The sequence below is a fragment of the Hypomesus nipponensis genome, chromosome 26 (assembly GCF_054491055.1).
Source record: "Hypomesus nipponensis isolate SF chromosome 26, ASM5449105v1, whole genome shotgun sequence".
NCBI classification, from domain to species: Eukaryota; Metazoa; Chordata; class Actinopteri; order Osmeriformes; family Osmeridae; genus Hypomesus; species Hypomesus nipponensis.
The window spans coordinates 7812897-7840000 of NC_140386.1; the positions used below are offsets into that span (position 1 = coordinate 7812897).

The 27104-nt window shown below is 50.8% G+C and overlaps 2 protein-coding genes across 2 annotated transcripts; one reads left to right on the top strand and one right to left on the bottom strand.

The window, feature by feature from the left end:
* Positions 1 to 10896: 10896 nt before the first annotated feature.
* Positions 10897 to 12983, bottom strand: LOC146221281 (insulin gene enhancer protein ISL-2-like). The gene is made up of 5 exons (XM_084692312.1): positions 12956 to 12983; positions 12626 to 12754; positions 12148 to 12374; positions 11849 to 12010; positions 10897 to 11301 (listed from the first exon to the last, which is right to left on the bottom strand). Exons 1-5 carry the CDS (start codon positions 12981 to 12983, stop codon positions 11221 to 11223), a joined length of 627 nt encoding a protein of 208 aa, XP_084548438.1. The 3' UTR covers positions 10897 to 11220.
* A 1314-nt stretch (positions 12984 to 14297) lies between these two features.
* Positions 14298 to 22360, top strand: mier2 (mesoderm induction early response 1, family member 2). The gene is made up of 13 exons (XM_084693007.1): positions 14298 to 14458; positions 16979 to 17127; positions 17674 to 17799; positions 17907 to 18021; positions 18200 to 18288; positions 18466 to 18535; positions 18817 to 18968; positions 19190 to 19271; positions 19504 to 19598; positions 19961 to 20112; positions 20369 to 20484; positions 21605 to 21699; positions 22231 to 22360. The coding sequence occupies exons 1-12, from the start codon at positions 14410 to 14412 to the stop codon at positions 21658 to 21660; spliced, it is 1251 nt and encodes a 416-aa protein (XP_084549133.1). The 5' UTR covers positions 14298 to 14409; the 3' UTR covers positions 21661 to 21699; positions 22231 to 22360.
* Positions 22361 to 27104: the final 4744 nt, after the last annotated feature.

Sequence of the window (27104 nt, forward strand, 5' to 3'; positions counted from 1 at the left end):
TCTCACGCTACCCAACCTGGGAATGGGCGGGCTTGTCCCATGTTCCTGAACGCACACTCGGCCAGTTATGAGTCATGGATAAAGACCCAAATCGGATGTGCTTGCTTGGCATGATTGTACGTTTTAGAAAGCCAGGGCGATCCCAAAGGTTTTACTACATCTATTCTAGTTTTACAGTATTTTCAAGGTTTTTGGAGGTTTGTTTTACTGACGGTCAATACGCGCATGTAATGAATCCCTTTTCTAGGTCAAGTGTTTTTTTTTGTGAGAAATCCTTGGGTAAATTACTACTTTTAGGAGAGAGGGACCTTTTTGTCGCCTTGAATGAGTCATTGATCCATCAGCGCATGACACTTTTGTCATCATTCAAGGATCTGTGTGGACTTATTTGCCTCTGGCTACATTCTCTAACCTGTAGTTTACACATATGTGAATCATCCCAACACCTCCCTGATTTTAAAACCACATACGTTTCTCACAGGAAAGAACATGCATGAAGTCACACATCGGTCTGTTTATCTCAGTGAGATCATTCCATGTCTTTGATAAAACAGAGAGAGAAAACAGGCGCTCATATCGTTTGTTTATTTGCCTTCTGTGGTATTTACCCTTTTCTGACTGGTCAAGAAGTTCTAACCCTTCATGGGCTTCGATCAGAGGTTGTTTTTCATGCTCGGAATGAAGACTGACTTTTCCGCCTCTGGCCTTCCTGAGTGTGAGATAGGTCAGACCTGAGTCCCTGACTGGGAGGATGAGAGGCCGGCTGCTACTGTCCAGGCATGCTCTGTGGATGACAGTCTTCCCCCGCCTTGCTGACTGTTTGACACCGAGTGTTATTTGGAATGGGACGTGGAAATTGCGGCTGTATATCCCTGGTCCTTCCTGGATGAGTTGCGTCCCTGGACCTGTGAACCCCAAGCACGCAAGTACCCCTGCCCCCCTCCACCCCCCCTCCACCCCCCCTCCACCCCCCCTCCATCCCCCTCCACCACCACTCATCACCCCCAGACCTCCTCTCCTCCACCACCCACCCACCTGACCACTACCACTCGCCCCTTCCCCATCACCAGCCCCAGTTCACATTTGTCTTATCATGTCCACCTGTGTCTTGTTTGGTTCTGTGTATTTAGGTTCCTGTTCACTTATCACCCTCAGCCCTCCTCTCCTCCATCACCCCTGCCCCTAGGGTTGGGTACCGAAACCCGGTTCCACTCTGGTTCCTGGAATTGGACCGGAATAGAACGCACATTTCGGTTCCTCATTTTGGTTGCACTTAATGTGTCGACTGAAATATTTTCCCTCTGTTGCTCCGAAAACGGACGTAAACTATCACGCTTTCTCTGTAGTCTACCGTTAGCTAGCTACCGTAATGTAGTCTACTTTCAAAATGCCATATTTTCCCTTTGGGATCACCAAAACGGACGTTAAAGCATATTAACCATTCACTGCACGTGATCACTAGAAAACATATTACACTTGCTCTGCTGATCTATCGTTAGCTAGCTTTTAGTGCATTTAAAATGCCCAAAGCGAAGCGGTCGAACGTGTGGCTGTATTTCCCAGCCAAGGATTCCGACATCACAAAATGCAACAAATGTTTCAAAACAATTACGTGCAAAGGTAGCCTGGCTAGCAGCTCAACTTAACCCCGTCCACAAAAAAACTGTTCCGGGAAGTTGGGTCTGGAGTAGCCTGGCTCTGCCGTCCTACGTACTTCCGCTCAATTTTGATTTTGCTTCTGTACTCGGTCTGGCCATTCAGTAAGTAAGTCAGATTTTGCAGGTTAATATTTAACCGGCCAATCAGCGAACAGAGGGAGTGGCTGAGAACGATGACGTTGATGTCGTGCGCTAGTTTGTGTTGTAGTTCCGTAATGGCGGCGGAGAAAGATGCGAGCGAAGCCATTCGGTCCATTGTGGCAACGCTGCCGAATATCCAACAGCTAAAGCCGGAGCAACAACAAATGCGTTCCAACTCAACATGTATTTTGTTGTTACTTGTTAATAGTGTAACTGTTATTTAATGTTAAATTATTGTAGTTGTGTGTTAGGTGACTTAGGTTTACTTATTATATATTTAAGTAGGCTACACAACCACCAACACCACACCACTTATCACCCCCAGCCCTCCTCTCCTCCATTACCCCTGCCCCTACATTACCACCCGCCCCATCACCTATCACCCCAACCCTCCTCTCCTCTCCTCCATCACCCTCGCCCCTCCACCACCCTCGCCCCTCCACTACTACCCCCCCCCCCTATCCCTTCTCACCCCTAGCCCTCTTCTCCGCCTCCTGCTGGGCTTGTGGTGTTTACAATACGACAAACTGCACATTCTTCTCTAATTCCCTAAAGGAAAAGTGGTCCAGTCTAATAACCCAACCATCAGAGAATGTACTGCCAAACATGGGCTATTATTACATGTTATTGTGTTTATGCACTGCATTCTTTTGGTGTGTGTGTGTGTGCAACTTCCCACATGTCTGCCAATTTCTAATAGTTACCATAAAACACTTTGGAAGCCTGGGAAGACGAGGGTCTGTGTAGTAGTGTGGGGGGGGGGGGGGGAGTCGCTAACAGGACTAAGATGGAGGTCGGAGATGAACAGCGATTGGGGACTGGAGCTGTGGTGGAAAGTGTGGAGAGCTCCAACTCAGGAGGCAGGACGGAGAGACAAGCATGGTCCTGGGGAGCAGAGAGGGGAGAGACAAGAAAAGAAGGTAGAGACGAGAGAGTGAGATAGGAGAGAGAGAGAAAGGGGGGGGGGAGAAAGAGAGAGGCGTGAGGGGTTACAGTGAGTGTGTGGAGTTACGAGCTCTCTGTCCCTCTTTCACATGTCAGCTACAGACCCTGCAGATTAATGAATGGCACCCCGGGCTGTTGACTTTACCCTGACGGGCCAGAGATGTGCAGACAATCTGACAACTCATTTGTAACCATGCGAAAACACTCCAGAGCTTGTGTTGTTGCGAGCCCGGAGACTTCCTGGATTTTCCATGACCGTTGGGAAAGAGGAAATGCTCCATTGGGTCAAGAGAACTGGGCTCGTGAAGGTCTGTGCCGTGGCGTTAGTGTGAGTGTGTGCAGGCGTGTGTGTTCGTGTCCAGGTCTAATATCCGTGGTTTTCGTGTGTATGTGTGACTGTGTGTGCCTGTGTTTGCGGCAGACCCAGCACAAGTGTTCGGTGTGCGTGCCTGGGTGTGCGTCTCATTGTGAAACGAGGTCTGCTGACGTCGGGCCGAGCCCGTGATTTAGCTGGCTTGGAATTCCAAGTTCAGTGGGAACTGGGGGGGTGTTGCCGTGCTGGAAAAGGAGGGTCTCTTGAGCCTTCACCTCTCTGCCCCCCCCCCCCCTCCCTCCCCTGACACACACATCCCCAATCCCTCATACCCAACTAAAAAAGAAAACCTTCTAATCTGGTGCCAACACATCGAGAATAGCATGAGTAAGGGTTGGAGTCATGCAGCGGAATACAACCACAGCATATGTCATCGCGCATGACAGAACACGTTAGCTAAATGAAGTAGTTTTCAATGTGTTTTAACTGTGTTTAAAACTAAAAATAGCCAGGCAAGTATGCAGGCAAATAATGTATGTATATACAGATAAAAACGTGATTTATCACCGCTAATATGTTGCTGAACTGAAACCGTCTTCCCTCCTCACCAACCCTCACATTCCTGATATTCACCCACTTCATTCTGACAGTTCCTCTTTTCGCTTCAGCATCCTGACAGGCCGGCAGCTTGTTAGGAAGCAGACGTTGAGACCACGACATGCGCCTCCATCAGTCCTTCTGTCTGCCGTCTTGATACCCCTCCGCAGGAGGTCTGGGTGGGGGGGGGGGAGGTCTGGGTGGGGGGGGGGGAGGTCTGGGAGCTGATACAGTATCTGGAGCACAGCTGCCGGGGTTATCTAGAACGAGGTGAAGCTTTCAGGGACCAGGCAGACCTGGGATATCTACAGACTGAAAATAGCTGCATCAAACAAGTGGATGAAAGGAAGGAAGGAAGGAAGGAAGGAAGGAAGGAAGGAAGGAAGGGAGGGAGGGAGGGAGGGAGGAAGGAAGGAGAGAGAGAGAGAGAGAGAGAGAGAGAGAGAGAGAGACAGAGACAGAGACAGAGACAGAGACAGACAGAGAGAGACAGAGAGAGAAAGAGAGAAAGAGAGAAAAATGAAAGGAAGGAAGGATAGTTGGATGGATGGGTGAACAGATGGATGGTTTGATTGATGGATGGTTGGCTGAATGGTAGGAATGATTTATGGATGGATGGATGGATGTTTGGATGGGTGAACGGATGCATCGGATGGTTGGATGGATGGTAATAATGTTTTGGTCATTTAATCTTTCTGCGAAGTGACGTTGATGCTGATATTTCACTGTATTAATGGAAAAAGAGATGACTGTGACTGAGAATAATGCTAGGTTTGTGGAATGGTGAGAAACTGGACTTCTGACTGAACCCAGCCTTAACGACCGGGTTACTATGGAGAAGGGTATTTTATGAGCCATGACAACGTAGTAAAGAAAACATTAAATCAAACTGACATCAAGTGCCTGTATACATGGTGCTTGTAAACAGAACTTGTTTATCTGAAATATTCATCTCCGGCTCATCATTGCACCATTATTTTCTCTCTTGTGTAATTCCATTGTCATAGGGAGCTATTTTTATGTTCTGGATTTATTTTCCTTGTGATCGCTGCTTTAAACATTAATTTCAGCTGTGGTCTTTGCTCTCCCAAATAAATTAAAAATAACTTGGATCTAAGTCATGTAAACAAGCCAGCCCGTTGATTCTGCCCAGCACAGATGCTCTGATGCCTGGGAAAGCATGAACACGCCAGACTCCTACGTGTTTGTCTGTTGTGCGTGTGTACGTGTGTTGGCAACTTTGTGGCTATGGATAGGCACTGCAGCTTTCTTGTCCTCTTGTTTAGAATAAAAATAAGTTGACCAGGCTCTGGGTAAAAACAGGGTCACAATATACATTCCCGTTCCAGGAAAAAGTGTATTTTGGCTGTTTCCACCGGCTGTGTATAGTCTGCTGTGATGATGTGTCGTATAGGCTGGGGGTCAAAGGTCAGGGCTCCCCCGAGAGGCTGGGGAATGCTCCAAGTGTTTCAGTGTGTGTGTCACTCCAGATGGCCTCTCTCTCATGTTCACCAGACCCCTGCGGTGTCTCTCGCCCAGGGCCAGAGAACGCCAAACACCGTCGACCTGACCATCCAGACCTCCCAGCTCTGACAACAGGAGCCTGAGAACCAGCTCTACCCAGCAGAGGAACCCAGACCCTGGCCTAATCACAGCCACGCACACCTGCCCCGTGTTTGTGTGTGTGTGTGCTGTGTGTGTGTGTGCTGTGTGTGTGTCGCGCAGGTTCCCACGTCCTCGCGTTCCCGGTGTGTGTTTAGGTGAGTCCCCTGGTATCCACTGAGGTGTGTGACCTCGGTGTGTGTGAATGAAAGGACCGGGTGGTGGGGGGGGGGGGGGGGGAGAGTGGTGACCGCAGGGTCTCTCCGCCGGGTGACGCTCAGCAGACAGAGCAGTGATAGAGATCAGCTGAAGTGGCATGGGTCTCGCTGACCCGGCAACAAGAAAAAGATAAACTACCGGCTCCCCAAAAGCTGCCTGGCACCACAGACAAGCCTCCAGAACCATGGGCTGAAAACACACACTTCACTTCCCATTAGCCTGGGTCACTGTGACAGGGGGAAGGTCACCGGCCGCACCGCTCAAACAAACAGAGACGTTTCTTTGGTATGCAGTCTATGCTTCCTGATAAAGAACATGAAAACAGTAAACTGATGTTCTGTGGAGTGTTTGTTTCCCTCTGAAAGGGGTTCTGGGTAACGGAAATTGCTTCGAGGAAATGTTGCAGTTAAACAACTTAGCTATGCTTGTGACATTTGTATCGTTTATTTATGTACGGTCTCCTAGGCTTTTATATGTATGTACACAACATCGCCGTTCAACTATGAATTTGTTGATGTACAGTGAACACATTTTTTCTATTCCTTGCAGGATGGATACAACATCAATATTCGTTGAATTTACTATCAGAGCAGTTAGTTTACCTGTGTTTTAAACATTTTTCTTTACCTGAATTTGGTCAACTTATGTCAGATCCGTAGGAAGTCAGCCAGGCAAACAGTGGAGTAGAGATCTACATGGTGTGCTGGAGTGTGTCAGTGCACGTCCAGTTTAAGAGCCTCGTCATTCCACAGTGGTACTGGCCTGTGTCTAACAAGCCCCGCTTCACTGGCGTGTGACGAGCCTGGTCCACACTTCCTGTTCCAGGGGTCATGGTCACAGCTGCCCCTCGGGTCCGGATCTAGAAGCATGTTGAGGTCCCACATGTGTGTTTGTGATGTGATGGTGAACTTAAGGGCGTCCATTTGGGGCACGGCCTGCTGTGTATCTCCCCCTCAGCCTCAGACTGGAGCCTTCGTTCCAGCCTCGGGCCTCCATCCAAAGATCCCAGCCCCCATCCTCCACCCAAGGCCTCCAGCCTCCATCCATGGCCCCTCAACATGCTTTGCAGTGGCACACCTGTGTTTATAAGTCTGAGGCGGGATCGCCCCGCTAGGCCTCATTGTTGACATCACAGTGACCACCCGCCCTTCCACCACCGCCCTGGCAGTGTCTGCACACAACATCTGTCTGTTGTGTCTGCACATGTGTGGGGGGAGGAGGTGGGGGGGGCCGGGTGAAGCCCTAGGGGGCGCCTGGGGGGCGCCGGGGGGGCCCACACGCTCCATTGCAGGATGAGAAAGGGTCATAGTGAGCGTGCTCGCTGCGTGGTCTGTTCATGAAGGACGGTGGGGGACCAGGGGAGAGGAGATACGGACACAGGCAGCCCCCAAAGCAAAGCTAGCCTGTGGGGGTGGAGGTGTGGGTGGAGGTGGGGGTGGCGGTGTGGGTGGAGGTGGGGGTGGGGGTGGAGGTGTGGGTGGCGGTGGGGGTGGAGGTGTGGGTGGAGGTGGGGGTGGCGGTGGGGGTGGCAGTGTGGGTGGCGCTGGGGGTGGAGGGTTCTTGTGGGAACTTGGCGTGAAAATAAACCGCCAGCGTCACAGACAGTGAAGGGAACAATGGTCTGTCAGAGAGAGCCCTTCCCGCAGTCTGTCCTCTGTATAAACACAATCTCTCTCTCAGACCTGAGCTCATCTTTTCCCTCCTGCCTGGCCTGCCCTGCAGCTGCCCACAGCACCTCAAGCACGAAAGAGTTACACGAAACATCATCAACACCCACACAACCACATACTACAAATACATACTACCCTGTTACTGCTGCAGAACACTTCCCCTGGGCAGCGTCACAGTCCCAGAGTCCTGTAAACTCTGAAGCCCGACACTCAAACTCCTCAGAGGTGTCTTAGCTCCACCCCTGTAGTCTAAAACAGAGCTACACCCAATAAATACCAAGGACACCTGGGTGTAGGCATGCACCTATTAGGACTGGGTAAGACGAGGCTACTTATCTAATCTTGCTTGCATGTTAAACACGGCGGACATGCCTACAACAACACAGAAACGATTTATCATTATGCGATTTCATATTATCTTTTGACATGTGTGTATTGGCTAAGAATGTATTGTTCGTGTGGACCGGTTTTGTGTTTGTAACCACTGCTCACATCTCGACGTGTCAAGCAGAAACGTTCTCCAGAAGGCGTTTGGCTTGTGCGCCTCATACTTAGGGCACATTCTAATCAAGTTCTGCTATGGAACACTAGAACGTTACCCTTCAGATACAGTTTTATCAACGCCAAATTGCCCCACGTCGAATCTCTCTTTCCGACACGCGGGGAGAACTTCATGGCTTCCATCCAACTTCAGCCCCAAAGAACTGTTTTCCATGGATCCGAACCAAAAGATTAAGATTGGATCTCATTGCGGTCTGGCCGTCTCGCAGACTTCATAGCACTGTGTTCTTAATGTCTTGGAAATGTTCTGTTTAAAAATAGCTTCAGATGCTTTGAGGAACTGCTAGGATACTCTGGTACAGTAACTCTGACCTTACGATGCTCTCATCTTTTAGCCTGTCTGACATATAACACAACAGTCATTTATCACAATCAGTTTAGTGTTCCACGTTCGATGAAACAATGCTGTTTAACAAAGCTTATTTTCTTCAATCAGGTTGCCTCCTTAACTTTTTTTTTCTTTCTTTTTAACTTTGGTTTCATCCACATTAGACACAACAGATGTAAGGGCGTACTACACTACACTACTACACTGACAAAATAAAACGTTCGGACTGACTGTAAACTACCCCAGTCAAGAAGGTCTGAACACTCAAGCCAAAACTAGCTTGTTGTGAGTATTTGCAGTCGTTAAATTTCAAGCTTTACCCGAAATGTGATCGTATAGTAACTTGCTCCCGAGCAGCAAAAAGACCGTTGGAGTGGGATGAATCGGTTATAACAGACAGCTCAGGTAGATTCCATGGAGAGCAATTCGCCGCAGGTTTGGCAAAAATTTCAACAAGGGTGTGATTGTGTCTGGTGTCTTTGCTGCATGTGTACGCCCCATGCCTCACGGGCCCTGGCTGAAAGCACTATGTGTCTGGGAGTCGGGTACTTAATGACACTACTTTCAGCCTTATTCACACTCAGTTTAGTGTGCGCTTCGAAAAGACAACATTGAACTCTTGCCAACACAGAATCCGTTGTGGAAGCCTTTGAGGAGGAGGTGGATACATTCAGTGTTCAATGTTTGAGATTTATTTAGAGAATTCGGTACGTCGTTTTTATCCCGCGACCTTCCTCTAGTTTATGTTTTTGTAGCGGTAGCCTAAAAAGCGCTGCGCGTTTTAAATTGATAATGTAGTCGACAACTTTAGGAGAGTTGTCGACCGAAAAAAAAGAAGTGGGTGGAAGAGAGGGATTTTGCTGTACCAGTGCAGAGCAAACTAGTAGGAAGGTCGGAGGGAGGAAGGGGAGGGAGCCAAACAGGACACAGCAGAGTTGTACAGCTTTCCATTCCTGTGTTTTTTATTCGAATCGCTCGTGTCTCACAGGAAATGCCCTTCTGTGTTTTCCAGAACGGCATTTTATATGGAGAAGACTCCTAAGAACAAAACATAGCTCACCAAGTAGCGCCCATTTCTTGATAACCCACAGATAAACTGACTAAAAGCGTTCCTCAATAATTGTGTCTAGGCTGGTTGTGTCTAGTGACCATTGCAAACCACAGGCAGCTGACCTCCATTGTGGCATGTGGTATATGTAGTAGGTATTCGAAAATCTCATGATGATAATCTTTCCTGGCTAGACGTTGTTTCTGGATTGTCACATGACACACACATGTGGATCACGTGGATCACAACACTCCTATCGATCTCACATGTTGACTGGGGAATTCCAACCTCTTTGATGTTGCCCGTCTCAGTCATGTAAATAATGACAGTCTGCCTACAATAATGACAGTCTGACTTGTGTCTGGAGAGTTGGGTGCTGGTGTACTTTAGCAGAGCGGCTAGGTCTGTTGGGAATAAATACTGACCATCCATAGAGATGTATGTGTGTAAGGCGATGGGTGTGCTCGATCACCCAGAAGTGTAGCGCGTGAGGACACTGTTGCTGGTGCACCTGTCTGTGTGTTGTGGCTGGCTCAGCCAATGGACAGGCTGTGTGTTGGTTTAGTGCAGGGCAGAATGGAGGGTCTAAATCCTCAGTAATCTGCAGCGGGAGCGTTTCGCCACCCTATCTGATCATCACTGTTGAACTAGCAGGGCCATAAACATCCTGTTTATACTGGGCCAGGCTAGCAGAGAGAGAACTAAAGAGAGAGAGAGAATGAGAGATAGACATAATGAGTCAGAGGAAGAGAGAGAGAGGGGGGGGGGAAGAGAAAGGAAGAGAGAGAGAAGACAATGAGTTTGAGAAAGAGAACGGAAAGAAAGAGACAGAAGAATGGAAGAGGGAAAGCCCGAGAGAGAGAGAGAGACAGAGAGAGAGACAGAGAGAGAGACAGAGAGAGAGAGAGACAGAGAGAGAGAGAGAGAGAGAGAGAGAGGAAAGAGGCCCACAATGGCGGAAAGACATTAAGTGGAAGAATGCATCCAAGACATCGGGAGGGCAGCACACCCTGAAGTGTGCTAATAAACTGCCACTGCCCCCCCCCCTAAACTGCACCCCCCCCCCCTTTAGCCAGCACCCACACCCCCCCCCCCTCCCCCCAGTCTGAGGGACAGCCCAGGAGCAAGGCACGCGGCCTGGGGTTGCTGCGCGAAATCCACACACGTTCCCTCTACGCCAGTGTAGACTTGAGCTGCGAGTTGGAATGCCATCCATCTTAAAGTCAGTATCGCCCCCTAGTGGCGGACGGAGGTTCGGTTTATCAGCCGGTGTTGAAATAAAATGGTGAGCGATGAAGTGAGCATGTTGAGAACACAGTGTCGTAAAGCAGGAAGACTTTGAAGACGTTTGCCCGAGCGATTCGATTCGGCTGTCGATTCCACAGAGTGGACCGTGTCACCCGTAGAAGAATGAAGACGAGAAGAACGAAGTTGAATATGTGAGCGGAGCTTCAACAAACTCGTTCCTGTGGAACCCGTGGGGTTTTGCTTTCACTTTGGAACAAAAGTCCGTCCGTCTTGTGATGACTGATCAGGCTCTGTAGTTCTGTTTCCTCTGTGGTTCCAGCAGTAGCTTCAAGCTACAGCTTCAAGGGTGACTGTTGTCAGCGGGTGGTGACCTCACGTGGTGACAGCTCACAGTGTCGCCCAGACGACACCTCAGGGAAGTGACAGGACATCTGGCCTCTGTTCAACCACAATACGCAGCCCCGCCCAACTCCCAGATCCCCAAATAACATCTTGACGTCTTTCTTGTCCTCTCCTGGCCTCCTCCCCTCACACGGAACAAAGACAAATCCCATTTTCTCCGTAAATAATTCACAAGAAGACTTTTATTACAGAATGATTTGCGTTTTGTTATTCCACATGCAGGATTGACTGCTGGTGTGTGTGTGTGTGGTGTGTGATGTGTGGAGTGTGTGTGTGGTGTGTGGTGTGTGTGTGTGTGTGTGTGGTGTGTGATGTGTGGTGTGTGTGGTGTGTGGTGTGTGATGTGTGGTGTGTGTGTGTGTGGTGTGTGATGTGTGTGTGGTGTGTGGTGTGTGTGTGTGTGTGTGGAGAGCAGAGTTCAGGGTCGGAGGAAAGCTGTCTGCCGGCAGCTTCTGACTGGACCCAGGCCGGGAGGTCATCCGTCCTCCTCACATGCTCAGGAAGGTGAGAGAGTCATCGTCGTCGCCTGCCGGCAAGTCGCCTCCCAGGGGCTCCGATGGACACAAGCTCTGAGGGGCGGGGAGCAGGACAGGACGTTTGAGATGAGTTTGGTTTAGTGTGAGGGGGGTTTTGTGTGAGGGTTTAGTGTGTGGGTTTAGTGTGTGGGTTTAGTGTGAGGGTTTAGTGTGAGGGGGGTTTAGTGTGAGGGGGGTTTAGTGTGAGGGGGGTTTAGTGTGAGGGGGTTTAGTGTGAGGGGGTTTAGTGTGAGGGGGGTTTAGTGTGAGGGGGTTTAGTGTGAGGGGGTTTGGTGTGTGGGGGGTTAAGTGTGAGGGGGGTTTAGTGTGAGGGGGGTTTAGTGTGAGGGTTTAGTGTGAGGGTTTAGTGTGAGGGGGTTTAGTGTGAGGGGGTTTAGTGTGAGGGGGTTTAGTGTGAGGGGGTTTAGTGTGAGGGTTTAGTGTGAGGGTTTAGTGTGTGGGGGGTTTAGTGTGAGGGTTTAGTGTGTGGGGGGTTTAGTGTGAGGGTTTAGTGTGAGGGGGGTTTAGGAAAAAGGCACATAATGAATGTATGTTTAACAGTGTGACCGTCTGATTCTGGTGGCGCGACTGTGATTCTGACCTGCAGACGCTCAATGAAGAGGAAATCTTCGTCATCAGTCCAGGGGTCGAGCGGACTGTCCTGTTGCCAAGACGACTCGTGGACGGTAATCGGGACTGCTGAGGCAGGCGGATCCGGAGAATCGACCACCAGGAGTCTGGCTGCTCTCGGCTGTCTGTAGTTCTAGAGCATAGATGCCGACCGGCGGTCAAAGGTTATCACGGCAGGGCAACATGAGGTATGGACACGTCAACACACACAATCGTGAGTTCAAACACACACACACTCACACTCACACACACACACACACACTCACTCACTGCATAGCTCAGTTCTTCAGCCAGTCTCCTGGCTCTCCTGTCTTGGCTCTTCTTGTCCTTGCAGCGTTTGTTCTGGAACCACACCCTGACCACCCTGGGGCTGAGGCCTGTGTGCTGGGCGAGCCGAAGCTTCAGCGCCGCGTCAGGACGAGGCGTCCGCGAGTAACAGGAGCGCAGCGCCCCAAGCTGGCCGTCCCTGAGAACGCTCCGCACTCGCACCCTACGCCCTAATCACAATAAGAATACGAATAATAAGAATCATCATCATAATAATAATAACAAAAATGATCATGATTATCAAAAAATTATAATGCTTTCATTTAAAAGCTTATCATTTTATCCCAAACATATACAGAGACTCTATAGAGACTATCTAACATGTTCTAATGAGACAGCTGCACTTTTGTACAGATCAACAAATCTTGTTGAACGCCAAACTATTTAACTGTAAGTAGCTCCGTCACAGAGCCGTACTCACCACAGTACAGACGCTCTGGGTGCCAAGGCTGGTCCGAGCCCACCGCCGACACCCCTGGCTCTCTGATGAGCTCCCCACAGCCTAGACAGGGCCACACTGCCCCCTGTGGACCAGCCCCTGCATGGCAGCCTGGCCAAACCAGAAAAACAGGAGACACCGGTGTTACACTGGCCTAGGCTTCCCTTGCATGACATCACATCTTAAAAAGTCTGAACGCATCACATGCTTTTTCCCTACGATGGAGGACAACTACAAGTATGTTTGACCGGGTTCAAGGGGAAATGTCGTTTTTTTGGAGAGAAGCTCTTTTAATTCGATCCGTTCACTCACAGTTGTTGGGAGGGATTCGGTCCTCCATGACGACTCCTCCTAAACTGGAGGCTGGAGGCTGGAGTCTGACGGGGCCGTCTGCCGTTCTCAGCGAGTGGAATCCCCTCTGTTGGAAGCTCTCCTGGTCGTCCTCCACGCGGCAGGAAGTGACATGAGTGTCCTGGATCAACACTCGTCTTCTCCCGCTTATATACCCGCACAACGCACCCCAGATCACGCTGTGGGACACATCGCTCGCTCACGCGCGCGCCTGCGCATCGTTCATCGAGGGCCATCTATCAAATGAGCTCCCAGCAAACATCACCGCCTCCCTATTAGCGGAACAATGTAGGGGCTGCCCTCCTCTCCTGGTTATTAGAGTCCAGGCTGGAGGGCTGGACGGCGGTGGCAACTGGGAGGGGTGGGTACGGAGGAGGGGGGAGGAGCGGGGAGGGGAGGAGGGAGGAGGGGGGAGGGGGAGGAGGACTTCAGGACTCAGGAGCTTACGCTCGTTCAAGGTCTTTCTGTCGGTCTCCCTGAAGTGTTACGATTGGACGGCAGACAGCTGAACCGCTGTGACCAGGACACACACACACACACTAAGGCCCAACACACACACACACACACACACACACTAAGGCCCAACACACACACACACACACACTAAGGCCCAACACACACACACTCTGAGGCCCACTATTCAAAGACTTCCTGATTTGGAGACATCTCCATGCCCCAACAGGTATATCTTCCCTGAGCCCTTTCACCATGGGTCAATTAAAACCAGCCAAGGGGCAGCTTGGAGGGGCGGGGCTGGCAGTGATGAATACCCGGCATACTGTACTGATTAAGCTTGGCTCACACGCTCTCATTTGCAAGGCGCTGCCCCCTGCTTCGGCCCAAGCCCGCCCCCCCCCTCTCTCCCTCTGCTTAATAAAAGCGAGGAGGAGCTGGCAAATGAAGGGGGCGGTGTTTTTTAATTTACATGCCATAAAAACCAGCCCAGAATTAGGTATGTAGATGAATGTGGGCAGCAGATGTTAGGCAGCGTCCTGTCCTCTTCCCTCTCTCTCCCTCCTTCTTTTTCCATTGTAGTCCATCCCTACCTCTCTTTCCTTACCTTCCCTCTCTCTCTACCTCCCTCTCTCCCCCTTTTCTCTCTCCCCCTCTCCCCCTGGTAGTATACTGTTAATGCTGACAGTGGGATTGGATGCAGGTTGTGATTTATTCACCGTTGCACGTGCATTCCTTTGGCAGAGCAATGTAATAAGTGTCCTGGATGGAACAAAGAACCCCCCCCCCCCGCCCCCCCCCCCCCAACAAACATGCAAATATAGTACTTCTGATTAATTAACCCCTTGTGCGTCGGGTCATTTTAATTGGACCTGTTTTGCAGAAGTCCGCGTGAGGGGGTGGAGTTTGGGAGGGGACACGCCCACTTTGATCCGCGTGCGTGAGCTTGGTCTGTGTGGAGGATGAGCACAAGCCGACAGGAACCCCTTCAAACTGTCATATCAGCACTCGGTACGGTGACAAAGGGCAGTGTGTGGCCTTGTCTAAACCGACCTATCACTGCCCACCGTTCAGACACAGGCACACGCACACACACACATACCTATAAACATAATTAACCTTACACACACACACATACATACATAAAATACACACACAGACACACTCACACACACACAAATATGTACAAACATAATTTACCTGTACACACACACACATATATACATACATAAAATACACACACATACACCATTCACACAAACTCAACCACAGACCCATAGTGCTGATATAACAAAGACGTTCTTCTGTTGTCTCCAGCGGTGTTTCAGCCTGGGTTTGTTCAGCCTGGGTTTGTTCAGCCTGGGTTTGTTCAGCCTGGCCTCTTTCTTGTTGCCCCGGCATTTTACGCAGGTCTCTTTTTTTTTTGCACCCTGGTCAATTTTGGTTTGTTGAGGACTTACATCTTGTCCGATGACATTAAGTACACACACTCATTCTTGGCTGCCAATATATCTGTCTCTGTTGTTTGTTGTATATATAAATTGAAAAGTTGGTGGTGGTTTATTGCTTACAGTAATACACTAGTTTAAAGTGAACTTTTAATGATGTATGTCACACGTGGTGGTTTCCTGTTGATATCCCTTGAAAGGAAGTAAACACTAAGAAGTTCTTACAATCAACATTGTGTCTCCTCCAACAAGTTTATCAGCTCACGACATTTGTGTCCCCTCCCCTCACATCCTGCAGTCAGCTGTCCAGATCCGCACAAACTAGTATTCATGCTTAACTCGACTCCCTTGAAGTCAGTCACATGATCTACGTACGACAGTCGAACTAAAAGAATGGATGTTTATATGTATCCTTTTCAATGTGAATTATATTCATGGATTAACATAGTCTTCTGATATTTTAAAAGTGTTGGATGCCTGAGCAACGTTTAGACTTGTAAAATGATTATCTAAACAACTGCACACACTTTTAAAGTTAGTTGTTCACTGAAAGAACTTCAAAGCTGAAACTTGATAGAAATATTCAGTGATAAACCTAAACATTTATACTCGGGTTTCAACTTTTTTATTTTATTTTAAACCGCCTCAGTTATTGTATCTTTTTTTATATTTAGGTTTAGATACACTACTGTTATCAACATTGGTGCCGTACCGTTGCGGCAATAAACAGAGCTGTACATAGAGTAGGCATACAACATCCGGGCTATGCTCGCAGCCTGCGCAGGAACGGAATGGCGGAGGTAAGTGAGCGAAAAGGCTTGGATAGGATTGTAATGAACAAATCATACTGCTTCAGAAGCACGTTTTAGACCTCGAGTCATTTCAGAACGTAGATATTGACTTTGACAATCATTCCAGCGGACTACGAAGGGTTGAACGAGAGAAACGGATTGATAAAATAGGAAGCGAAAATGGGGTGTTCGTTCCCGTCTCGCCTCTCCGCGTTCTTCGCGTTAAAGAACCATTCCCAATTTGTCTTATAGTGCGCTAAAGAAAACAATAGAACGGCTCGACGGTGGTGCTGAAAAAAGTGATTCAGTTGCGCCTTGTGAACAATGCACAATAAGTGTAAAGTTTGAGTGGTATCCAACTTAGTGCAGTTGTACCATGACATCTTTTTGGTTGAAAACGGAACATCTAGAACTATTTCCTTCTCGTGCCGCCAGTGAGTCAGAGCAGCGTTCAGCACCAAGATACGGAAAGCGCCCTGGTCAAGGTGGCGTCCCGAGGAGGGGTGGGCGAGACGGACAGTAGTTCTTCGCTTGACCTTTCTTGTCCGGATGTCTTATCTGAAAAAGTTAAGGTATCCTTTACGACTAAGTTATGTAATAACTTCTCGGTGCTAAGCGTACAACTTAATTGTTGTTCAAGAACTTCAGAGTAGCAGAAGTTAGTTTTTTTACCAAATAATCCTAATGTACAATTTTTTCCATAGCTTGTTTAGATTGGTTTCCGAACCTATTTATTCAAGTAATGTCTACAAAAGGTCAAACGGACTTTTCAACTAAAAACGAGTATCAGTTTAATCGAGATTACAAATCACTGGATCAAATTAGGCCGTCATATTTGTAGCATGGTTTTAAATACATCATTTGTGGAGTTCAGCACTGCTCTACAATAATGACAGCCCTCACCAGCGATCTTTGTGGTTCAACTTGAAGAATGTCCATACCTCAAATACTTGTCACCCACCAGCAGAGGTGTGTATGCATGCCATGTTGTTTGTAGTTTATAAATGGGCTTCTGTGCTTTTAAGTTGTCGTAAGTGGCTGGTGATGGTAGCGTAGCCCTGCCGTTAGGTCTGTGTGGAGCGCTGCACGAGAAGAGGTTATAAAGCGAGGCCGGGAATCAGCTCTGTAATAGGATGAACAGGAATCAGCCACGTCCTGATCCTCCATCTTGTTTGTTTTTTTTCCTTCATTCTTTCACTAACCCACACTCTCTCCTGTGGGTGTGCATGTGTGGGTCTGTGTGTGTGTGTGTGTGCCTGCCTGTGTCTGTGTGCCTGTGTGTGTGTCTCCAGCTGATTCAATGGGCTCTGGAGGTCAGCGTGTGAGGCTAGCAGCGTTCCTGAGGCAGGGCCATGAGGGTGGGCACCAGGAGCAGGAGGCTCCGGCCCTAGAGGAGCGGGGGAAGCAGTGCCCCATGAAGATGGCAGCTCGCCACCACGCCGTGAGTTCCACCCCAACCCCCACTCCCACCCCCACCCCGGGCCAGCCCTTACTCCACCTTCACTCCACCTGGCCAGCCCTTACTCCACCTCCACCCCACCTGGCCAGCCCTTACTCCACCTCCACCCCACCTGGCCAGCCCTTACTCCACCTCCACCCCACCTGGCCAGCCCTTACTCCACCTCCACCCCACCTGGCCAGCCCTTACTCCACCTCCACCCCACCTGGCCAGCCCTTACTCCACCTCCACCTGTGGTGGGTTTGGATTCACTCCCGGGGTGTGGTCAAAATCTTTCTCTCTTCCTGTCTCTCTTTCTCCACACCTCCCCTCACCCACACCTTCTCATTTACATTTAGTTATTTAGCAGTCACTCTTATCCAGAGCGACTTATAGTGAGACGTTCCCCCCGAGGCAAGTAGGGTGAAGTGCCTTGCCCAAGGACACAACTTAATTTTGCACGGCCGGGGAATCGAACCGGCAACCTGCCGATAAATAGCCCGATTCCCTAACCGCTCAGCCATCTGACACCTCCTCCTCCCTTTCCAGCGTGCTGAGCTGCCCCTGGAGGATCTGTTGGGCCTGTGCGGGTACCAGGTGTCTGGGCCCCTCCTGCAGCAAGACAAGCAGCCCAACGAGCTGGCTGCCAGCCTGCCTGACATGACCCTGGACAAGGTGACACACACACACATACGCCTGCCTAAGCACACACACACGCATGCACGCACACGCATATACCCATGCGCGCGCACACACCCACCCTAATCTGCCGTCTGTCCCAGGATCAGATATCCAGGGACCTGTTCCCTGGCCAGGACGGCGAGGAGTCGACGTCTGATGACCTCACTCCCTCTGTCACCTCCCACGCCTCCGACCTCCTGCGGTGTCACCTCCGAGGTACAGCCCCCCCCCTCTCCCTGCGTCCCGCATCGCTCGGCTCGGCTCTCCACATTCCCCCGGGACTCGTTTCCTGCTCTTCCTCGAGGGGTTTAGGCTGGCAAGAAGTGCCGATCAATGAGACTGTCATTGCTAAAAAGGGATGTATCAATAAAGTTTGAATTGATTCACCCTGTAGCCTCCCCGCACTCCGCGGCAGACAGAGCTTCGACCGGCTCCGACGACGACTCTGACGACGGCTCCGTACCCTCCAATGACGGACGGAAGGTGAGAAAGACCCTGGCTTGCGATTGGACGAGGCGCCCGGAGCCTGGCCTGTGATTGGCCGAGGTGTCTGGACCCTGGCCTGGGATTGTCGGAGGCGTCTGTGCCACAGGCTCCACCCAGTCCGTTTTTTACCGGCCTATCACGCTTGACTGATGATGTGCTTCTGTCCCCTGATAGGATATCATGGTGGGCTCTCAGTACCAAGCCAAAATCCCTCCTCTCAACTCCTGCACCTACCAGGAGAGAGGTATAACCCTCATCTCAGACCTGCCACATCCTCCCAGGTCTGGTCTGCACGACCCTGACAACTTGACACTCATCTCTCTCTCTCTCTCTCTCTCTCTCTCTCTCTCTCTCTCTCTCTCTCTCTCTCTCTCTCTCTCTCTCTCTCTCTCTCTCTCTCTCTCTCTCTCTCTCTCTCTCTCTCTCTCTCTCTCTCTCTCTCTCTCTCTCTCTCTCTCTCTCTCTCTCTCTCTCTCTCTCTCTCTCTCTGTCACCCTCCATCGCTCTTTCTCTTCCCCCCCCCAGCCTATGAGAGTGAGGACCAGCTGTTGTGGAGCCCTGGTGTGCTGTCAGTCGAGGCTGTGGAGGACTTCCTGCTGTGCTCCCAGAGACGGGGGCCCCCTCGGGGGGTTGCCGACACCCCACTGCCCGGGGACTCCGTCAGGGACAATGAGCAGGTACAGGGGACCCTGTGGAGGACGGGTGGGGCGTCTACATAATAAGGGAAGGACTGTGAACAGGGTTTCTGTGTGACGTGGTGTTGTGTCCGTGACACCCTTTTCGCCTCTCTCTTTTGCTGTCTCTCTCGTTGACTCTCTACCTTTTTTTTGTTTCTCTCTCTTTCTCTCTCTCTCTCTCTCTCTCTCTCTGTCCCTCTCTCTTGGTCCCTCTCACTTAGGCTCTGTATGAGCTGGTGAAATGCAACTTCAACGCAGAAGAGGCTCTGACACGACTGCGCTTCAATGTGAAAGTCTTCAGTGGTAAGACGGTCACCCTCACACACACACACACTCCGTGCTTCTGTCATCCAGAGCTTGTAATGCACACAGTATAACCCACTTCTTCCGGAAAGCCCGCCGACTGCTAAATGACCCCCTCGCCCAGTGTGGTGTGGCATCAGGCCCGTGAGCACTGGGTGGGTAACACAGCCGCAGCACACAAGGGCTAAACCCAAACTCCTGCTTCTCCCCGACGCCACGGCGTACTCCGCAGAGGAGCTGTGCGCCTGGAGCGAGGAGGAGTGTCGCAACTTCGAGCACGGCTATCGCGTTCACGGGAAAAACTTTCACCTCATCCAAGCCAACAAGGTAGGCAACTGTGTGTCACTAATGGGTAACGGGATTACTGACATGCACGCAGATGTAGAAGTGATGGAAGACTCTGCATGTGCAGACCTGTGTGGGCGTGTCAGACGGCTGAGCGGTTAGGGAATCGGGCTAGTAATCGGACGGTCGCTGGTTCGATTCCTGGCTGTGTCGAATGACGTTGTGTCCTTGGGCAAGGAACTTCACCCTACTTGCCCTGGGGGGTACTGTCCCTGTACTTACTGTAAAACGCTCTGGATTAAAGCATCTGCTAAATGACTAAATGTTATGTAAATGTAATGTGTGTGTGTGTGTGAACTGAAATGTCTGTCCCATACGAGAGACTTATCTGGTGCCCTGCGCAGGTACGCACGCGCTCTGTAGGGGAGTGCGTGGAGTATTACTACATGTGGAAGAAATCGGACCGCCACGAGTTCTTCACCCAGCAGACCACCAAGCTGGGCCGCAAGAAGTTCAGCCTGCAGTCGGGTTACATGGGAGTCAGGACTGATCCGGGGTCAGATCCTTCTCTTTCTCCGTCTTTCCTTCTCCACCTCACCTCACCATACCTCTCCTCTCTCACCCTCCCTCCCTCATTTGACGTCTTTGTTTTGCGTTTGACTGTTGATAAGGTTGAGAGGGGCCTTGGAGACAAGCCCGCTGAAAGGTCGCAGAGTATTTGAGCTGTTCTGTAGTTGCAACCTTCTGTGGGTCTCCGGGTGATGTTTGGGAAATCCTGATGGCCGTTTGGTCTGGCTGTTTGTGTCCTGCAGAGAGGATGGCGACCAGGATGGAGAGGGGGGGGAGGTGGAGGGGGGAGCTCACTCCCACAGCCCACCTGCCAGGCAGCTTGACCCCCCCTCGCCCCAGCCGGACCTGGACCAGTCAGGTAACCCCCCAGACCGGTGCACCCCCCTGCCTCTTCCGCTTCTTTAACAAGTCTCTCAGTTTCTCTCACCTCCCTTCTCTCACCTCCCTTCTCTCACCTCCCTTCTCTCACCTCCCTTCTCTCACCTCCCTTCTCTCACCTCCCTTCTCTCACCTCCCTTCGCTCACCTCCCTTCTCTCACCTCCCTTCTCTCACCTCCCTTCTCTCACCTCCCTTCTCTCACCTCCCTTATCTCATCTCCCTTCTCTCACCTCTCTTCTCTCACCTCCCTTTTTTCAACTCCCTTCTCGCACCCCCCTGCCCCTTCCGCTTCTTTAACAAGTCTCCAGTTTCCCTCACCTCTCTTCTCTCACTTTCTCTCACCTCCCTTATCTCATCTCCTTTCCCTCACCTCCCTTCTCTCACCTCCCTTCTCTCACCTCCCTTCTCTCATCTCCCTTCTCTCACCTCTCTTCTCTCACCTCCCTTTTTTCAACTCCCTTCTCGCACCCCCCTGCCCCTTCCGCTTCTTTAACAAGTCTCCAGTTTCCCTCACCTCTCTTCTCTCACTTTCTCTCACCTCCCTTATCTCATCTCCTTTCCCTCACCTCCCTTCTCTCCCTTCTCTCCCTTCTCTCACCTCCCTTCTCTCCCTTCTCTCACTTCTCTCACCTCCCTTCTCTCCCTTCCCTCACCTCCCTTCTCTCACCTCCCTTCTCTCACCTCCCTTCTCTCACCTCCCTTCTCTCACCTCCCTTCTCTCACCTCCCTTCTCTCCCTTCTCTCACCTCCCTTCTCTTCCTTCTCTCACCTCACGGAGGATAACCCTTCGCTGGCTCGCTGCTCAGTGGCTTCGGGGTCCCGCTGTAAACAACCCCTAGCAGACAGTGGGAATAAGGAACCTGTGTCCACCACTCTGGCTTTATGTTCATGAATTACAGGCCCTTCCCTCCAGATACACCTCATCTTTCTGTCCTTCTAGTCTGTTCTTTTCCCATTCATTTATATTCGTTAACCATTGATTTAACACGCTGTACTCGTTAAGCTATGATTTTCATCATTTTAATTTGTTTCTCCATTGGTGCGTGCGTGTGTGTGTGTGTGTGTACGTGTGTGTGTACGTGTGTGTGTGGCGCTCCAGAGCAGGAGGGTCGTCCCCGCCGCAGACGAACGCCCCGCTTCCTCTTAAAGCCCTGAGCCCACTGCACATAGACCACACACTGCACAGGGCTGCAGGTAACCAGGAGCACAGGGGAGAGGGAGGGGGAGCCTGGGAGGGAATGAAGGAGAGAGGTAGCGCCAGAGGGAGGGAGGGAGGTAGGGAAGAGGAGGGAGGGAGGGAAAGAGAGATAGCGGGAGGGAGGTAGGGAGGGAGGGAAAGAGAGATGGAGGGAGGTAGGGAGAGGAGAGGAGGAAGGTAAAGAGGGAGAGATGGAAAAGAGTCAAGAGTTAGCTTCACTAACTTTACAGGCTAGATAGACCCTTAGGCCTCCTCCCCCCCTCCCCCCAGCCTAACCCTAACCCTTAGGCCTCCTCCCCCCCCTCCCCCCCAGCCTAACCCTAACTGGAGTGTAGTCCTCAGCAGGAGCCTACATGACCAGCTAAACCCCGACCATCTCTGGTGCTCACGTAGCTTCACGTTCACCCTGAGAACAACACATCCAGAAGACGTTCTGGAACCCTGTTGTCCTGTAGATCCCAGCTGGTTAGAGGGTCCACGGAGCCCTAAGAATGACCCTGGTCTGCCGGCCCCGTGTGTCTCCCCAGGTGCTCTGCTGGGACCTGGGGTGTGGGACTTCTGTGGTGACCCGGGCGCCAGCCCTCCAGACGACCGCCACCTGTCCAGCTCTTACTCTCCGCCCCTCCCTCCGGACGACCTGCGCCAGCCCACATTCCACTGCCCCAGCCCGGGCAGCCCACCCTCCACCTGCCCCCCTCAGCTCCAGCCCTCCTCTCCAGCCTCCGCCGAGGGGCCTCACCTGCTGGGCCCTGGGTTCTACCACCTCCAGTTGGGGCCCTTCTTCTTGGAGGGCCCGCCAGCGGGTCCTGGCTGTGGCGGCGCCCCCCAGAGGACCCAGGTGGACTTCTCCTTGCCCCCCGCCACCCCGGCCTCTCCAACGCAGGCTTCCTCCACGGCCTCCGCGTCCTCAGACTTCGGAGCCATCAGCAGCTTCCTGGGGGCCCCTGCCGTCCAGCACCCCCGCTCCCTCACGCAGTGAGGTGCCCCCAGGGAAAGGTGCATTCGTTTTGACACAGAGCACATTCCTAGACGACACGGTGCTTCCGGGGCACTGTCTAATTCGATTTAATCGGACCAGAGCTTCCTTGACCTTGGCTTTGGCGAGCACGCCGGAAGAGGAAGTGTATCCTCTAACTTACTGTAGCAGTGCATGCTGGGAGATGGGGCCTCCCTGGACCAGTGTGTTTACAGGGGAGCCCAGGAGCACAATTACGCCACCTATCTGTAGGGGCCAACAATGCAGCTACTATACGTCAGGTCATGATGAAATGTAGGTCCCTTGGCAGAACATGACAAAAGACATGAATGTGTTGCAGACAGACAGACAGGGTTAGGTAGGTTGACAGACAGACAACTGGCAGACAGACATGCAAATGGACAGAGGGACAGACAGAGGGACAGACAGACAGACAGAGGGACAGACAGAGGGACAGACAGAGGGACAGACAGAGGGACAGACAGAGGGACAGACAGAGGGACAGACAGACAGACAGAGGGACAGACAGAGGGACAGACAGAGGGACAGACAGAGGGACAGACAGAGGGACAGACAGAGGGACAGACAGAGGGACAGGCAGAGGGACAGACAAACAAACAAACAGGTGGACAGACAGGCAGACACAATTCCGTGTCTGAGCTAGCTTGGCTGCGTCTGGTGTAGCAGAGGTCAGTCTCCAAGTCTCCCCACATCTCAGCACTCCGGATGGCCCCCTCATGTCCCCTGGGTCCTAGCTCCCAGCTCTCCCCTGGGTCCTAGCTCCCAGCTCTCCCCTGGGTCCTAGCTCCCAGCTCTCCCCTGGGTCCTAGCTCCCAGCTCTCCCCTGGGTCCTAGCTCCCAGCTCTCCCCTGGATCCGAGATCTCCTCGCAGTTAGGTACGTCCCAAAACAACAATCTGAGACTCTTGTGACCAGGCTGTCTCCATCTCCCCTCCCGGTCCACGCGACAGACCCCTGACCCACCTCTCTCGGCCGTGGAGTACAGGCCGCGTCGCTCGTTGTTTCGGGCTGCTTTTGTACAGGCTACTGTAGATTAGTCACAAAATACACACTTACTCAGGGGTGTAGTATTGGTGTAACCCTCTCATCTCAACCGTGGGACTTGGCAACGCTGGGACGACCCGGACAACCTTCGCTGTGGCCATCCCGCTCCTGCTGTACCCTGCCCTACCACTAGAGGTCACCCACGTGGCCTGAGGCGGTTCTTGGGCCCGGTGTCCGGTGACCCCCACCCGCCCCCTGGCTGTGCTAGACGGACAGACAGAACTGTATTTGTCCGGTCTGAGTCCGTCTCCTCGTCTCTGGGACTTCGCTTCCGGAGCTGGCCTTCTATTTATTTACCAGGTCTGTTGCCTCTCTGTGGGGGTTGAGAGGGGCGGGGGGGGGGGGGGGGGGGGTGTATCAATCCTCCTCAGCCATCCCCCTGCCCTTTGACCCCAGACCCTTATCCAATGTTTGTTTCTGTTTGAATGTTTACGTGTGGGATGTGACCACCAGGGCGGCGAAAGGGAGTTCAAACACTGCCTTTATCCTTTTTTAGCTATTTCAATTGTTCTGCTTCTGTACTGTTTATTTGTAATTAATTATTATATTTTGTAAAAAAAAACACACAAAAAAACATCTTTATTAAAAATGTTGTCTTTTAAGCGATTGGACATGTTCTATGTAGATGTGATTGCATCAGCAAGCAATGGCAACAATCATGAATAATTGAAATGTTTGTTGAAGTCTTGTTTATCACATACCAGTAGGGTCAAAAGCACCTACCTACTTTTGAATACACTGGCTGTTTTGTCTCAAATGTTGTTTCAAATCTTAAAAGCACATTTTGCACAAAATAAAAGCTCAAAAGGGGGCCCGATACTCTCACTATCGAGGTGTCACAAAAAAAGTGAGTTGTGTTTCGGTTTAAAAAAAAATCTGCCTACCTGCTAGGGTAGCCTAGCCTATCTTAGCCCCGCCCACAACAAAAATGTGGTCAGGAAGTTGGGTCTGGAGGGGCTGTATTGGGGACAAACTATATAAAACCAGGAGCTTGGCGGACCAATGAAATTGCCAGGGCGGGCTTTATACGATGATGGACAGATGATCAACAGTAACGTAATCAACAACGTCGCGAAAGAGCGCTTGGGTTGAATTTGTTTTAAACAAACAACGTATTACTTTGCTATGATTGGTCGTGGGTCTATCCAATTGAGCGAAGAGGCATTTGTTTTACGAGTTCAGTTGAAACACGCCCCATAGTCACAGCCCAACGGAGAGTTATCAGACTCATATTCTGACTAGAATTATGAGTATGACAACTTCAGGCTAAGGGTAGCCTAAACTTAGCTCTGTTCTTGGTGTTTAAAATTGCAGTGGCTCCACGTCACTGAGGTGTTTGTAAGAAGTGACTGTGGCCTAATCTTGGATGTGCTACTGTCAACAAAGGCCAGCCTGCTTCTGTTGTGTGTTGTGTGGCGTGAGACTGACAGGATTACCATGTGACTTTGTGACGCCTCCAGCAGAGTGTGGAGGTCACAATGTGCTGAGGCCAGAGTTTGGTGACGTGTGTCAGCGCGGCAGACTGTCTTCACGAGGGGGTATAAACACACCCCACAGTACCTGTGCGTGTGTGTCACAGCATGGCTGGTAGCTACAGGGACACCGCTAATAATTTTGGGGCCCATTAAGAGATTGCAACTAGGGCCCCCCACCTCCCAATTTTTTTTATTCAACACGTTTTCATTCCAATCTTTTTGGGGCCCTGGGCCCTGTTTTCATTCCATGGGGGCCCTGGGTAGTCAGTCCCACCTCCACACACACACACACATTTCAACACCCCTGAGTCGCTATAGGTGCCCTGACAGGAACGTCATCCCCTTCTCGCAGTTGTATCTTTGGTCATCCCCCGCTGTAAGACACTGCAGCGCCCTCTGCTGGTCACAGTCTGCAGGTGCAGGGCACAGACCACAAACACTGCTTCTCAGACAGACACCAGTAACAGTAGCATGGCTTCTAACAGAACCTGTGTGTGTGCGTGTGTGTGTGTGTGTGTGTGTGTGTTTGTTCTCCATCCTGTTCCTGACCCATCACAATCAGCCGAACCTCTAGGATGATCAAAGTGGAAAAAGACAGATTGTGTTCTAGTCGCTGATGACTCACTACCAGGCACTCTCACAGCCTAAACACAAGCTGACCTTCAAACCGTTTCCAAGACAGTGGACTAGAGACACAAGAAAATGATGATTACAACATTATCTTGGAACTGTCCTGCTGCAGATTAAACATTGCTCCGGTCTTATCAGCATTCTGCTTGTTGACCTGCATATTTTTCTGATGACGAGGCAGGCTTGCATCTGGTCGTGTGGAAGGCTGATTCAAGTATCTGTTTTCAGGGGATAAACTCTGGCCTCAAATCTCTGTCCCAGACCACTGTCGTCTGTCAGCCTGAAACTTACAGTCTCAACACACTTTGCCCAGGGGATCATTTTTAGAAAACAATGTATTCATTTGGCCGATACTTGAGAAGTATCTGCCAAAAAAGTCCTAAAGTCCAAAGCAATGTTAATGAAGATTTCAACCTGAGACTTATTTATCTGTGGTCACCTCCTTACCTCTGAGATATACCTATCCCCTACAGGTATATAAAGTTACAAACAAACTCCTTACCTCTGAGATATACCTATCCCTTAAGACGAAGCAGGGCAGGTCATATTGGCTTATGTCATTCTGTGCCACTGTAAATTGAGTTCCACTCCAGCAGAAGATTCCCTAGAGCACTGACATACATTGAATATAATTTGCTTGCAGATCAGTGATCTCTCAAACCTCCCAGAATGATAAAAAAACAAAACAATGCACACAATGTGAAATTTGCTGCCGAAAAGCCCCACTAGAGGGCAGGGATCAGTTGGGATAAAGTTCACTTCAGAGCCGAACAAAGGGATCAATGGAAGTCAAAAGCTTCTTGAGGAAAATGTTTATTACATCAATAAACCAGTTGCAGATATGTCTAAGCAAATACGCGTTATCTCTCTCCCTATCCTGGCTTAAGAGGAGAGGCGCATTGTTAGTTTTTTATGTTTAACTGAGTCGCAGTAGCATAAACACTTTCTGCATATTTTCTGCGGGTGGTAAATCACAAGTGTGTCGATGGAGGGTTTTGTGGTGCAGCGGTAGAATGTCCCTCAGTCCTGTCGCTGCGAGGGCACACGGTCTCCAAGCACTTAGGAACCCTGCTGGTGTTAAGCCACGCTAGCTCTACAGTCCTAGCAAGACTTGTAAAAAATTATATTTTGCTTTTGTCTGAGTGGAAGTTTTGTCTTTTTTTTTTTTTTTTAAGACTGCTGTGTGCCGAGTGCCCAGTGTGGGTCGCGGGCCCCTCCGTGGACCCCTTTGATTAATGTCCAAAACTAATGCTTCG